Genomic DNA, 13,263 nt, shown 5'->3' with positions numbered 1-13,263 from the left:
TTGGGGGTGGGGTGGGGTCAGGAAAATGCCTCTACTAGGCAGATAGATGCCATATGCGCTGTGTACTCAGGTTTTTTCCTATTTATTGTGGACGGGAAGCTGCCATCTCCGCTCCTCCGACGGGCACACCAGGGATGGTCCTACACCCGGGACCTAAGGAACTCCTGCTCTCTCGCCACAGTCCTTTTGTCTCCTCGCTATCCTAATGGCTCCCTCCTTCTCCCCCCATTCTCTCCTCTTTCTTTGCATTCTAGTTTTCTCTCCCAGTCGCTTTGTCTCTGCCCCCATCCCCCACCCTGGCCCTGTTTCTCCTCTGCTTATCCCTCCCCTATCTCCATCTTTCACCCTCTGCTTCTGCCTCCGTGTCCGTTGCTCCCTAGCCTCTGTGTCCCCCTGACTTCTGTCCCTCATTCAAAGAGTGCAGGATCCTTTAGCAGGAGATCTGGAGGTCCAGAGGATGAGGAGGAGATGTACGGAGTTCCCTTCCACCCCATTTCCTCTCACCCAGCTGAAATCTTGGGGAGGGGGTGGAAATCAAGCAAAAAACACCCAAAGAAGGGTTTTTGTTGTTTGCTTTTGAGGGCGGAAATACCAGAAATGTAGCTTGTTTAATATTTAGGCTTCTTATTTTTGTAAGATATGTAGAACTTGCTGTTTTTCTTTTTATTTTGACAACTCAGGAAGAAATTGCCCTCCGAAGGAATGTTAGGTTTTGGCTACTCTCCTGCGTGCTCCCCAGCAACCCCCGTACCCCTCCGGGGAGCAAATCGTCCCGGAAGACTCAGAAAAAGACTTGCTGGGAGGGGGAGGGGAGGGCACAGAGCCACACGCAGACCCCTGCTTTTCCTGGGATAGAAGCAGAATGTATTTGCAGGGCATCCTCCCCAGCCCGACATTGCAGGCGGGGTGTTGGGGAGTGGGCTATGGGATTTGAGAGCAGGTCGGTCTTGCTGCCTTCCTGCTGCTCTCTCAGCTGGGGCCCACTCTCAGTGTAGTATTTTCTATGAAGGGTTAGCCAGACTTGGTATATGCCCTTGCGCACTTCCTGCCCCAGACCCAGCAAATAGTCTGAGAAGCCCCAAATGGGAAGGTGACTTACACAGGAAGTCCCTCAGAGAGGTCATCTCACCTGGCCATTGCCCATGCAGAGGTCTCCAGTAACATAGGCTAAGAAGATTCCTTCTGGAGGGAAGACTGGTTGGGTCCAACGCTGACTACACACTCGTTCTTCCCAGTCTGTGAAGAGGCTCTGGGCAGGGGTGAGAGGCTCTGTGGAGAAGTGCTCCTCCCTCATTTTCCTAGGGTCCGAGGTCTTGAGGACAAGGGAGGACAAGTGTGAGAAGGGGAAGGAGATGGGCAGGCCGGTTTTCCTGACATTGGGAATTTGGCCTTAGTCCTACCCACACTGGCCACCGGAAGCCCAGGCCTGGAGGGCTTTCTTCTGAGAACCATACTCCTCCCCTCCCCACCAGCCTCCCTCCGTGGGGCTTCAGCAGATTGCCTCTTCCCCTTCAGGGAGCCCATTTCACAACTCCGACCTTTGGTCCAAAGTTGGGGGGAACATGCCCTCACCCCTACCTCTTTTCTCTCCCACTGTAGCCTCCCTTCCTATTCCTTGCCTGCCCTTCCAGCTGCTGCAGCCTCTGTGCCACTCCCACTCCCAGGTGGAAGGGTGTCTAGGGGTAACATTTCAGGTGCCAAGGTGCTGAGGGCCTGTGCTGGCAATGTGAACAGGAAAGCTGCTCCGTGTGTGTCCGCTTTTCACCCTTGGTCTCTCTGGCCCTCCTTGGAGCTGGCTGTTTGCGGGACTTCGGTGCCTCAGAAACAGTGGGGTGGGCTGCAGGGTCTGGGCTGTGAAAGGACCTTGGAGGGAGTGAGGAGCGAGGAAGTTCTCTCAGGTGTGTGTATGTGTATGGGGGGGTGGGGAGGGCGTCAGGGAAGTAGGGTTGGGATCCCTTCCCTTCAAGAGGCAGGCAGCTCTGGGGGTTGGTAGGGGAGCTCACTGATAGTGACCCAGGGCCCTCACCGCCTCCTCGACTGGCCTTGGGGAACTTTGCACAAGGAGACATCCCCCAGTCTACTAGCACCTACCTCGTGGGCACTGGGGTGGGTGGGGGAGGGCAGGTCCGGCTCTGGTGATGTTGAGGGGGCATACCAAAGAATCCAGGGGCAGGGGTTGGGGGAGGGCGGACTCAGCAAGCTGGCTCTCTCATTCCTCTACCCAGATTGGGGTTGGGGTCCTCTCCTCCAGCTGTAACCATTTCTACCTCATTGTGCTGCGTGTTGTACATGGACATATTTATCTCCTATCTGATGATGCTCTGCAGTTGTGCTCTGTCTACCTCAGAAGAGACTGTATTTTAAAAGAGTTATCACACAGTATTAAAGCAACGACATGTGGTTTCCAGAGGATTTTTTTTGCGGGCAGCAGGACGTGGGGAGCCCACTGGGAAATTCTCGGGCATCCAGGTGCCTCCGTGCCATTGGTGTGGCTCTGGGCGTTTCTATCCCTTGAGCAAAATGTCCTGGTTCTTCACTCGGGCACAAGAAGTGCCCACCAGGCACTGGGCCCTGAGGCTACCAGGTGAAAAAACACACTCAGGCCCTGCAAGGCCCCTGGAGGAAAAGCCATCATGAAATTCTGAGCTTTCAGAGGTTCAGAACTGGGGCTGACTCATTGTATCCCCAGAGCTCTGAAGTGTGGGATTGGAGGGGTGGGGGGCGAAGAAAGACTCGTGTGTGTGTGTGTGTGTGTGTGTGTGTGTGTGTGTGAATGAGTGCGTGAATGGATGAATGCAGGAAAGGCGTAAAAGAGGAAGGTTTACCCACAACCGGGGCCGCAGCCCCTGTGGCTGTAGTGATTATACTTGTATTCCACTCTTGGATGCAGGGGAAGTACCTGGAGGGCAGGGTATGGAAATAACTGAGTTCCAGTCTTTAAGGTCACACAGAATCCTTTGTCTGGCACCGTTTGTCAAACCCTAAACTATCTTTGACAACTCATCATAAACTGGGATGGAGCATCTTGCTGAAAAAACCATGTGGAGATAACCCAAGAGAAGTCTGGACTCACAACTTCCTGAGGTCTTTGAAAAATGTTCTAAAATGATTGAAAACACACCAGAGTACGAGGGGATCAGTGCACCCAGGGGGATCAGTGCACTCAGGGCTTAGTGTGCACACCAGGCTTTCAGGAGGCAAAGCAGTTTCTCCTCTGGGAGAAACAGCTGAGGGTGTGCTTGGGCATGAGGGCTCTGGGGCATTGTCCCAGGGCTCGGCAACCCCAGCCATGCTGGGTCTTTGAGGTCCAGACCCTCCTCACTCTCCAGCTGGTTTGTGGTATACCTGCTATGTACAGACACTGTGTGGCATTAAGGATACAGAAATGATTAAGCACAGCCACTGTTCTGGAGATGCCAGAGGACAGGGTGGGGAAAGCTCAAAAAGGGATCATTTGAAAACACAGCTGCATAAAGCTGCTTGAGGAGGGGCCACATCAAAATTTTTATTCTCAGATGTGGCACATTTGGTACATGGAAGACACCGAGTAAGTCCTTGAGTTAATTAGCCCCCAGATAAAGTATCTTGATGAAGGATGCACAGTCTATCTCAAGAATGTCCAGAAAAGACCCGGACTCACAACGGTGTTTGTGGGGTATCAGAAAAGCTTCCTGGACAGGAGTGGGTACAGTGGACAGAGCTATGGAGGCCGGCAACTGCAGTGTATGTGTGATTTGGCGTAAGAGCATAAAACAGGGCTGAAGTGGGGGCAAGTGCAGCTGGAGGAATCACTGGGAGAAACTGCACCATAAGGAACAGCCATGCCCGTGCAGAGCCAGGGGGCAGGACATGACTGATTTGAAAGTTAAGAATCCACACACTGAAATTCAAGAAATCTTTACTGAATCCTTTTACTAGGTAATATGGGGACAATAGATGGACTCTCCAGCTATGGCCACTGTGGCTCAGTGGATTAAGTGCAGGCCTGTGAACCAATGGGCCACTGGTTTGATTCCCAGTCAGGGCACATTCCTGGGGTGCAGGCCAGGTCCCCAGTAGAGGGTATGCAAGAGGCAGCCACACACTCGTGTTTCTCTCACTAACTAACTAACTAACTAACTAACTAACTAACTAACTAACTAACTAAGATGGACCAATAAAAACGATGGACCCTCCAGTTTAATGAGGGAGACAGTAAAAAGGCTATGGGAGTAGATTGGATAGAGTCAGTCAGGGAGAGCTTTCCAGAAGAGACCTGTCCGCTGAGGAGTGACTGAGCCAGAGAGAAGAGTGCAGGCCGAGAACCGCAAGAGGGACAACGCCAAGCGGAAAAAGGAACCGAGGATGGTGCTGGGGGGGGGGGCCCTCGTGTGAAGGCAGGTGGGGACTGGAAGAGGAGTTTACCGTACCCAGACCAGGGAGGACAGGAAATGACGGCCTGTTTATATTTGGTATTTAGCTGATAAGAGAATTGAGATGTTGATAGCTATCAGAGATAACGGACATCTAGGGCTCTAGGGCGGAGGATGAGGAGAGGCAGTGAATGGTTAGGAGGGATGCCGGAGACCTGCTCAATCGGGGGAGTTTGTGGGACAGCCCTGCCACCAGCCAGCCCTTCCCAGTCTTGGGAAACTCTCCCAATTCCTGGGTTTTGTGAGACCCTTCCTCTTAACTTCTGGGTGTTGGGAGATGATCCTCCAACCATCCGCGTGCGTTGGAGAGCCCTTTCCACGTCCGGGGTGCTAGGGTGGGAAGCCCCTTCCGCCCCGCCATCCGTGGGCGCCAGCGCCCCTCCCCCGCCCGCGGGCATTCCGAGCAGCCCCTCCCCCCACAGTCCCGGGTCCGGCCATGGCGGGGCGGGCTCCAGCTGGGGCCCTTGTCCTGGCCCTGGAGCTCTGGGGCTGGGCGTTGGTTCTGGCGGGGGCCATGGATGCCATGGGTCCTCACACGGCTGTCCGTATAGCCGAGCTGCTGACCCCGGAGGAGTGCAGCCATTTCCAGTCGCTCCTAAAGGCACCGGAGCCGGACGTCGAGGCCGAGCTGGCCAGACTTTCTGAGGATCGGTTGGCCCGGGCTGAACCGCCAGCGACCGGGTCGGGGTCTCTAGGCCGGCGGCGACGGGAGGCGACGGGCCCGGCGGCTGACCCCGAGGAGGTATCCGACGGCTGCCGGGAGGGGCTGGCGGCTTGGCTGGCAGCCGAGGCCCTGACGCTGCCCTGGGACCGTGTGGCCCGGGCCCTGAGGCGCTGCGGCCGCCCCGACGTGGCCCGGGAGCTGGGCAAGAACCTCCACCAGCAGGCGACGCTGCAGCTGCGCAACTTTGGGCGGGGCTACCTGCCGCCCCCGGGCCCCGCCCCCGCCCCTGGCCCCGCCCCGGCCCCGGGCCCCGCCCCCGGCCCCGCCCCTCGCTCCCGCCGCGCCTCAGTCCCAGAGCCCAACTGGGACGAACTGGAGTTGGTTGTGGAGCGACTGCCGCAGGCACCGTACGAGCGCAGCCCTCTAGGCTGGGCCGGGCCGCTGGCGCTGGGCCTCTTCACCGGCTTCGTGGGGACACTGGGCGCCGGGGCGCTGTTCCTCTTGCTGACACTGTGGATCACCGGCGGCGATGGCGACGGGCTGCGGCCCCGCAGCCCCGGCCCTCCAGCCCCTGCCCGGCTCAGGCCCGATGAGGCGCACGGCTGGTGGGAGGCTAAGCCGCTAGTGACGGAAGAGCAGCTCCTGTCACCTGGGGCCTGGGCCCACTCGGCCGGAGCTTCAGGTGGGCCGGATCCTCCCTCACCCCAGTGCCCCCGGCTGTAAAGCAGGGCACAGTCCTGGTGGAATAAAAGTCACAAAAGTCGCCAAGCATGGAGCAATCGGTTTGTTACTTCGTTGGAAACGACGAGCATGGTCAAGAGTGCTGCTGTTAACAGAACAAGGAGGGAGGGCTCAGGTGCCCGTCTGGGGGCAGGGGTAGCAGGCAGGCCCTCCCCCCAGTTCTTGTCGGCGTTAGTTTCTTATTTCGAAATTATTCTTCCACCAGGAGCTACCATTTGTTGAGCACTAACTGTGTGCCAGGCCCTACGCTAAGCACTTACATACATATTTGACTTAATTTTTAAAAGTCAAGGCATAGTTAGGTTTTCGAACCTAGAGCTGCCTGACCTGCAAATATGATTAGCTCTAGAGGAAATAATCTGCCAGCAGTAAGGGAGCTTGGGAAACGTGACGGGGACCAGAACAACTTGCCGGCTTCTGTTCCCTCTGAGGCCTTGCCGGAGCGTGTGGGGGTGACACAGCTGGGGGCGAGCCTGCTTCCAGAGGCTGCTGCCCCCAAGCCTCCCTCCCCACTCTGGCAAGGCCTCCAGGGGGTGTGCCTAGAGCCCCAGACCTTTCCCACCCACTGCTCAGACTGTGTCCCTTGTCACAGGGGAAGGCAAGAGGACAGCTGTGGGGTCCTGCTGGGTGGGAGTGCTTGACTTCCCACCCGCCCTAGGCTAAGGGACACTGGTATGAGAGCAATGACAAAATGACAGGCCAGTCCAAGAGGAGAGTTGAAAACAAGATTGACGTAACCCTTTATTGCAAATTCTAAAGTAAAAAGATGTACAGTACAAAGTAAAATTGATATCTCAGACTATAAACTTCCAATCCACTTATACATTCTCATTTCTCAAGCATTTCCGCCATTTCCGCATAAACGGAACAGGGAACAAGTCGAGGGGGTGAGGGAAGGAGATACAGCAAGGGAAAAAAATTGAGTGTCTACAATAATCATAAACCCCAGAAGCAAGTGAAAGGAAAGATATTTTTCTCGACCTGCTGTCCTGGTGATGAGAAGCGGGGGTGGTTGGAGCAGTGCAGTTTAAAATGGCTCTCAGAATAGCAGCATTTATGGTACCATTTCATCTTCCTTAAGTCCAAATAATACTTTGCCCTTCCCTAGTGCCTTTGCCTCTGTATCTCAAAACACTTTACAAAACATTTAGTTAAAGCCTCACAACACCCCTGTGAGGTAGGTCAGTATTATTACCCCCATTTTACAGATGGGGAAACTGAGGCACAGAGAGGTTAAGTGACTTGCCCAAGGCCACACAGCGAGCCAGTGGTTAAGCTGGGGATTGAACACAGGAGTTCTGCCCCTTTTCTGGAACCACTGGACCCCGCTCCCCTTTACCTATATACATTCTTCACACACACACAGCACATGTGCATACCCGCCCACCCGCCCCACTTGGCCTCTATGTACAGCAAACAGCAGTGGGGGACAGGGGCAGGGGGTACCTCAGGAGCATTTTAACAGAGGAAATCTTGGTAATCCTAGAAAGGGAATCCAAGAAAGCATAGAGCTGAGTCACAACACAGACTCTGTGCAAACCCTAGGGCTCCTCCCAACCCAGACTTCCTCTTCTCTCCTAATTGTCCCCCTGACTGGCTAGTTGCAGCCAATTCTTTGCAGGGTGGGGGTACCTGAAAATGAACGAAGCTTTTTGCAAAACTTTGGGCAACATCTGAGGAAAGAAAGGGGCATCATTACCAAAGATGCCCTGACTCAAGTCACAAAGTCATAACCCATGGCAATCTCACCTCCACAGTAGGCCTGGAGGCTGGGGGCCGGGGGAGGATGGGGACTGACCTACCAGCCATCTCTCTCCAGAGTGGAGCTACTGGAGTAGACTAGAGTGGGCACTTCAGAATCCTCCTGAGAGTATTCCCAGACCGGGAGACATGGCCTAGAGAGGGATGTCCCCAAAGCAGGGCAGGGAGAGGGAAGGGGAGAGGTGCTCCTCACCCTGCACAATTGTGAATGAGACCAGCTCTAGTCTGCTGGTTTATCTGTGGGGTGATGGAGGGCAAGGCCCGGCATTAGCTAGCGAAGTGGAGGCTGTTGGGCATCGTGCCCCAAGCTCTGGGGTATTGGGACAGGGTTTTTTTTTTTTTCACACAGTGGTGAAAAAGGCATAAGTAAGGCCAGCTCAGCTGGGTTGGCTGACATCATCTCCGGGGGCTTTGCCAGGCGACCTGGTGAGGAAAGGGTTTCACGGGCCTTTAAGCACCGGCCCAGTAGGGGGAGGAATGCCACATGCAATGGGTGAATGGGGATGGGGGCGGTCAGGACCTTGCTTTTCTCTCCAATCTCTGCTTCTCAGCCAGAATTTGGCCAGAGACCCTACGCTCTCTCTCCCATTCCCCTTTCACCACAGGTACTAAGGTCCCAATTCCCAGACCCCTCCCAGGACTCAAGAATTGGGACAGATAAGCAACAAACACACACCAAGACAGGCTTCCCTTGTACAGTAAAAAGGGTCATTTTTATTTTGTTTCCTTTTTGGCTTATAGTTGTGATGTGCGCTTTGTCATGTCTCATTTAGAGCAGTGTTGGCCTCCATGCATTCACTAATACACTAATCTTCACTATTGGTCTGTTACAAGTTTACATTGGTTGCGGCGAAAAATAAAAGAACTCTGGGCACTGTCGTTCCAGGAGCTTTGACTGGGAGTTTCTCTTTATTTCGCCCAGGTCAGCTTCTGGTGCCAAAAGAGGCTCATTTGGAGAGGAGTGGGAGTGGGTCATGCCGACTCGGGAAGCCTTCCCTGCTCTCGCCTGCTGCTTTAAATTGTGGAGCTCCTCATCCAAATCAACAAGGAGGTTAAGGAAAGAGGGGAAAGTGTTTTTCACACAAACCAGCAACCGTGTCAGCTGCTGCTCAGTGGCTTTGGCTCTGCATTTTAAATTAACAGCATCACATGTGACTTTTTGCTTTTTGTCCTTTTTTTTTAAAGGTGGATTGTGGAATATAAATACTGCACCAAGGACCTGGCTACAAAAAATAAATATATTTATATTCTATTTATAGATCTATATATATATATATGTGTGTGTGTGTGTGTGTGCAGTGATACTGTGGCTGCTGCTGCTGTCTGATTGGCTTCATTACTATCTGGCAAAGCGTTGCCACTCACCCACTCAGGGGGGACGCAGAGCAGCGCGTCACTGACTCTCTCAGTTCAGTGCCTGTTAACTGCGGGTGTAAACTGCTGGTGATGGTGTCATTTACTACCAAAGAAGTGTGGAGCAGGGTGGGCGAGAGTGAGCGAGGGGTGGTGGGCAGGGAGAAGAAGGTGGGAAATGTTAAAAAGAAAATAGAAGTGAAACTTCAAATAGAGTAGAGGAGGCTTCCTCCCTGTGAAGCTGGCGGATGGGTGTCAGGTACCCAGGCCCACGTGTGTGCGATTGAGGGGGTGGCCTGCTGGGCAGGGATCAGGGTCTGGGGGAGAAGGGGCAGATCTCAGAAAAACCTCGTCAATAGTAGCCTGATGCCATCGCGAGCACGAGCACTCGGGGTGCCGGGCCGGGTCTCCTAGCTCTGTTGCCCGTCTAGAGACCTAAGGACAATTATGAAGTTTAGCCAAATCTTGCATAGAAGTGGTTAGAATTTATTGCACATTGGAACAAAAATATATATATATCTATTTGCTGTTGTTTTGGAAAAGACCATTAGCAATAAAAAATTTTTTGTCTGTCTGTCTGGTTTGGGGATGTACATTGGCTGACAGCATCTAAGTTCTAAGAAGAAAGAAAAGTATAAAAAATAAAAATAAACATGACAATGGCAGAAGCCAGAAGCCATTTCCTATTTAATAAGTTAATTTGTATTTACAAAAAGGCATGCCAATAAAATAAAATGATATATTACAGTATTTATAATTCTCTTAAAAAGAATAACCACACATGTCAGCTTCTGTTTTGTGCTGTTTACGGTGTAGCCGGTACATGTTACTCTACACTCGTCCTAGCAGTTAGCAGCGTCACTGAGAGAGATGCCTTCCCACCCCGGGATCGCGTGTAGTACGAAAGTCCTACGGGTGATGCCACAGAAGCAGGCTTACAATGGCTGGACAGCGTCTATTGGTCCAACAAGACAGAGCTCTGCTTACTGACTTGCCGTGGTTTGTTCTACACAAAACTAGTCAGATGGACGGTGAAAATACATCCAAAGTGCTTCTACTGCAAGGCAGATTGGTGTGTCTGATTATGGGTTGTTTTTTCCCCCTCTATTGTATGGTTCAGGAAGAATTTATTTTGATTTGGTTTGCAAGCTAAAATCTCTCCTCAGTCTTTGTATAGACTTCCTGACACATTCAACTGCAGCATCTTGGCTTTGAAATCTAGTCATCAGATGAGAAACCCCTGGACTAAAAACTGCCTTCCCCAGAGCAGGAGATGGAATGGAAGATAGGACGCTCCCCCCAAAGCCACCCTTCAATGACAATGGGCAGGTCGCTAAGCAGACAGCAAAACTGGCTGAAAGGAAACGTGCTGGGGGAAGCTGGAACATCGAGGATTTAATATTAAATCACTTTCTCACGAGAACCAGTGCAATAAAGAAACCAAGTGGGCTTGTTCAGAGGCGGCTCCATCTCTACCTCAGGTCCCACCAGTGACGGCTTATTCTAATGATAAATGACAGAAACCACAGTCCCAGCCCCAGTGCCACTGCCCCCACCCACCTCTGTGGGTCAGGGAAGCCCTGCCTGGTGGAAATGTGATGGAGGCAAGAGGGACTGTGCAGTGTGCGAGCTTGTGACAGCCCCTCTGTAGGAGAGAGGCCCTCTCCACGTGGACCCGAGCCCAGAGAAAGCCACAATGCAAAAGGACGTGATACTAAATGAAATGAGCACCCCTTTACCCCCAACGAAAGGTGGTTTTAAGTTCCCTAAATCACCCCCTAGAGGTAACATGCTACTCTGAATAGCATTTTTACCTCTACCCCAAATTAGTGTCAGTTCTCCAGTATGAAGGCTAAACAATCATCATAAATATTGCAAAATACAAATGAACTTTTTTTTGATTTTTGTTTTTAGCCCTAGGATTTGGTTTTACAGTGACATTAATACAAGCCATTTGAGATCAAAGTTTCCCCACGTACGGAACACAGAGCAGCATTAAACAGTTCATCTTTCAAAATGTGCAACAATGGCTGTATGTTAGAGATGTCTGTTAAACATAGACACGCGACGGATCCATCTGCTTGTCAGACTGGGTTCGTATTTGTTGGTGGTGATCAATTGGTTGGTTGTGTTTCCTACCCAGAAGGTGTATGAAAGACTTCTACCAATTCATAAAGAATTGCAGCGGGTGTGGAACTCTTACCATTTTTTCTCCAAATACAGTGAACGGTGCAGGGCTGGGTCCTGTCCCAAGGCTGACCCAGGGCAGGGGAGAGGATCAGTAGTGTCCTGTGGTGTATGGTTCTCATGCATGACTTCTGATCACGGCATGCCATCATGCAAATCATTTCTATGCATTGAACAAGCACAATGTTTGGAATCGGCCTGAGCAAGTCCTCCTCAGCCTGAAGAAACCTGATTGTTTTCCCCCACCCATCTCCAAACCATGTGAAGCCCATGTGGAGAAGATGCAGTTTATGTCAAAGAAACTGACAATTAAATGACATGGGCTAAATGTGAGTATGTGTGTGTTTTCTTTTTGCTGCTTAGCTTAACTAATGTACGAATGCAAATATAGTTTGCATGAACAAACAAACTTTTAAAGTGATGCTTTCTGCTTCTGAGAATCAACAAAATGAAAAAAACAAAATCCATTTGGCTGCAACGGAAATATGCTGGTTCCGGCAGCCTCTCCTCTGTTTTTGTATCCTGTTTAGTTTTGTCCTAAGTTGCATTGACTGATGTGGAACATGCAGTAACCACCTGCCCAAGCACTAGAAAATCTGTGAGTCCAGGGAGCAGGGTCCTTTGCCCTAGGCAGGTCACTGCTCGAGATGCAACCGTGGGACGTGGTGAGCAGACTACGTTTGGTATAGATCTTCAGGGGAAAGTGTCTCCACAGCTGTTCTGCATTGATAATATTCAGGAAGTTTGTAAACAATCTTTCACTTGCAAGTTTTAAACTGTACAATATTTAATTTTTGCTTTCTTCTAACACTTGGATTCTCTGACCTCTTTTTGTCTTTTGGCTCTTTCCCTTCTCCCTTCCTCTGCCCGCTGCTGCTTCTCCTTCTCAGGTTTAGTCACACTGTCATAGGATGGGAGGGAGGCTGTCGACGGGGTGCTCTCCTTTTTCTCCCGGTGTGTGCCTCCGTTCTCCAGCTTATTGGAAGCTGTCTTTTTGCAAATGAAACCCCGCCTTGCTAAATGTCCCCGGTAGGCACGCTGCAGGACCACTGCCGACACCTCTTCCTGCTTGCGCCGCAGCGTGGTTGTGATCGGCTCGTAAGACACTTTGGAAGGATTAGACGCCACGAACCGCTCCTCCATCTGCTGCCGGAGGATGTCCAGCTCCCCGCTGTCTCCCAGGACCCGCTTGGTGAAGGCAAAAAGGATGTCCAAGCAGTGGATACGATCCCCGCTGACCATGGGCAGATCCATGGCAATGAGCTCTATGGTGTTAGGCTTGGGCACTCGGAGAGGATGCTCCAAGGCATCTGCAAAGTCTGCCAGCTTACAGTACTCGATGAATTGGGTGGCATCGGGATCAAACTTCTCCCAGATCTCATAGAAGGTCTCAAAGTCGTCCTCACTCAGAGGGTCTGCACTTTCCTCTGTGGCTACACTGAAGTTCTCCAAGATGATGGCAATGTACATGTTCACAACAATTAGGAAGGAGATGATGATGTAGCTTACAAAGAAGAAGATGCCCACTGAGGGGTTTCCGCAGTCCCCCTTGAAGTTGCTCCCTGGGTGTTCTTTTTCCAGGCTGCAGTCAGGGGGGCGGTTTAAGATGGGCAGCAGCAGGCCATCCCACCCAGCCGAGGTTGTGATCTGAAAGAGGCAGATCATACTGTTGCCAAAGGTCTCAAAGTTGAACATGTCGTCAATGCCAGCCTCGTGCTTCACATATGCAAAGTTGGACATCCCAAAGATGGAGAAGATGAACATGACCAGGAAGAGCAGAAGGCCGATGTTGAACAGAGCAGGCAAGGACATCATTAAGGCAAAGAGCAGGGTACGAATCCCTTTGGCACCTTTGATCAGACGCAAGATGCGCCCAATACGGGCCAATCGGATGACTCGGAATAGGGTTGGGGAAACAAAGTATTTCTCAATTATATCAGCCAGGAACATTCCTAAGAAGAGGAGTAGAAGAAGATATGTTACTGATAATGGAGACGTCCTTTCTCTTTACTTACGTCAACTAGTGTTATGGAATCCTTAAGTTCAAAGGACTATAGAATGAGTGCCTCACTATTCAATCTGAACTCTCATGATAAAAAAAAATCATGTTTCAAACATAAAGAGGAGAGAAAACAATTAAACAGA

General features: G+C 51.6%; 2 protein-coding genes across 9 annotated transcripts in view; one reads left to right on the top strand and one right to left on the bottom strand.

Moving 5' to 3' along the window:
* The first annotated feature begins 4,848 nt into the window (after window positions 1-4,848).
* TMDD1 (transmembrane and death domain 1) lies at window positions 4,849-5,799 on the top strand. The gene has a single exon (XM_037134950.2). The coding sequence runs from the start codon at window positions 4,849-4,851 to the stop codon at window positions 5,797-5,799; it is 951 nt and encodes a 316-aa protein (XP_036990845.2).
* Window positions 5,800-6,562: 763 nt separating this feature from the next.
* The window catches only part of SCN8A (sodium voltage-gated channel alpha subunit 8), a 201,257-nt gene continuing 194,556 nt past the window's right edge, over window positions 6,563-13,263 (bottom strand). For all 8 annotated transcript variants that reach the window (XM_053661634.1, XM_053661638.1, XM_053661633.1 and 5 more), the window contains one exon: window positions 6,563-13,070. In XM_053661634.1, coding sequence (XP_053517609.1) covers window positions 11,923-13,070 — 1,148 coding nt within the window. In that variant the 3' untranslated portion in view covers window positions 6,563-11,922. The remainder of the gene's footprint in view (window positions 13,071-13,263) is intronic.

This window comes from Artibeus jamaicensis, unplaced genomic scaffold, assembly GCF_021234435.1.
Source record: "Artibeus jamaicensis isolate MK-2021 breed Jamaican fruit bat unplaced genomic scaffold, CSHL_Jam_final contig_233, whole genome shotgun sequence".
NCBI lineage: Eukaryota > Metazoa > Chordata > Mammalia > Chiroptera > Phyllostomidae > Artibeus > Artibeus jamaicensis.
This window is presented reverse-complemented; position numbering and strand designations above follow the sequence as displayed.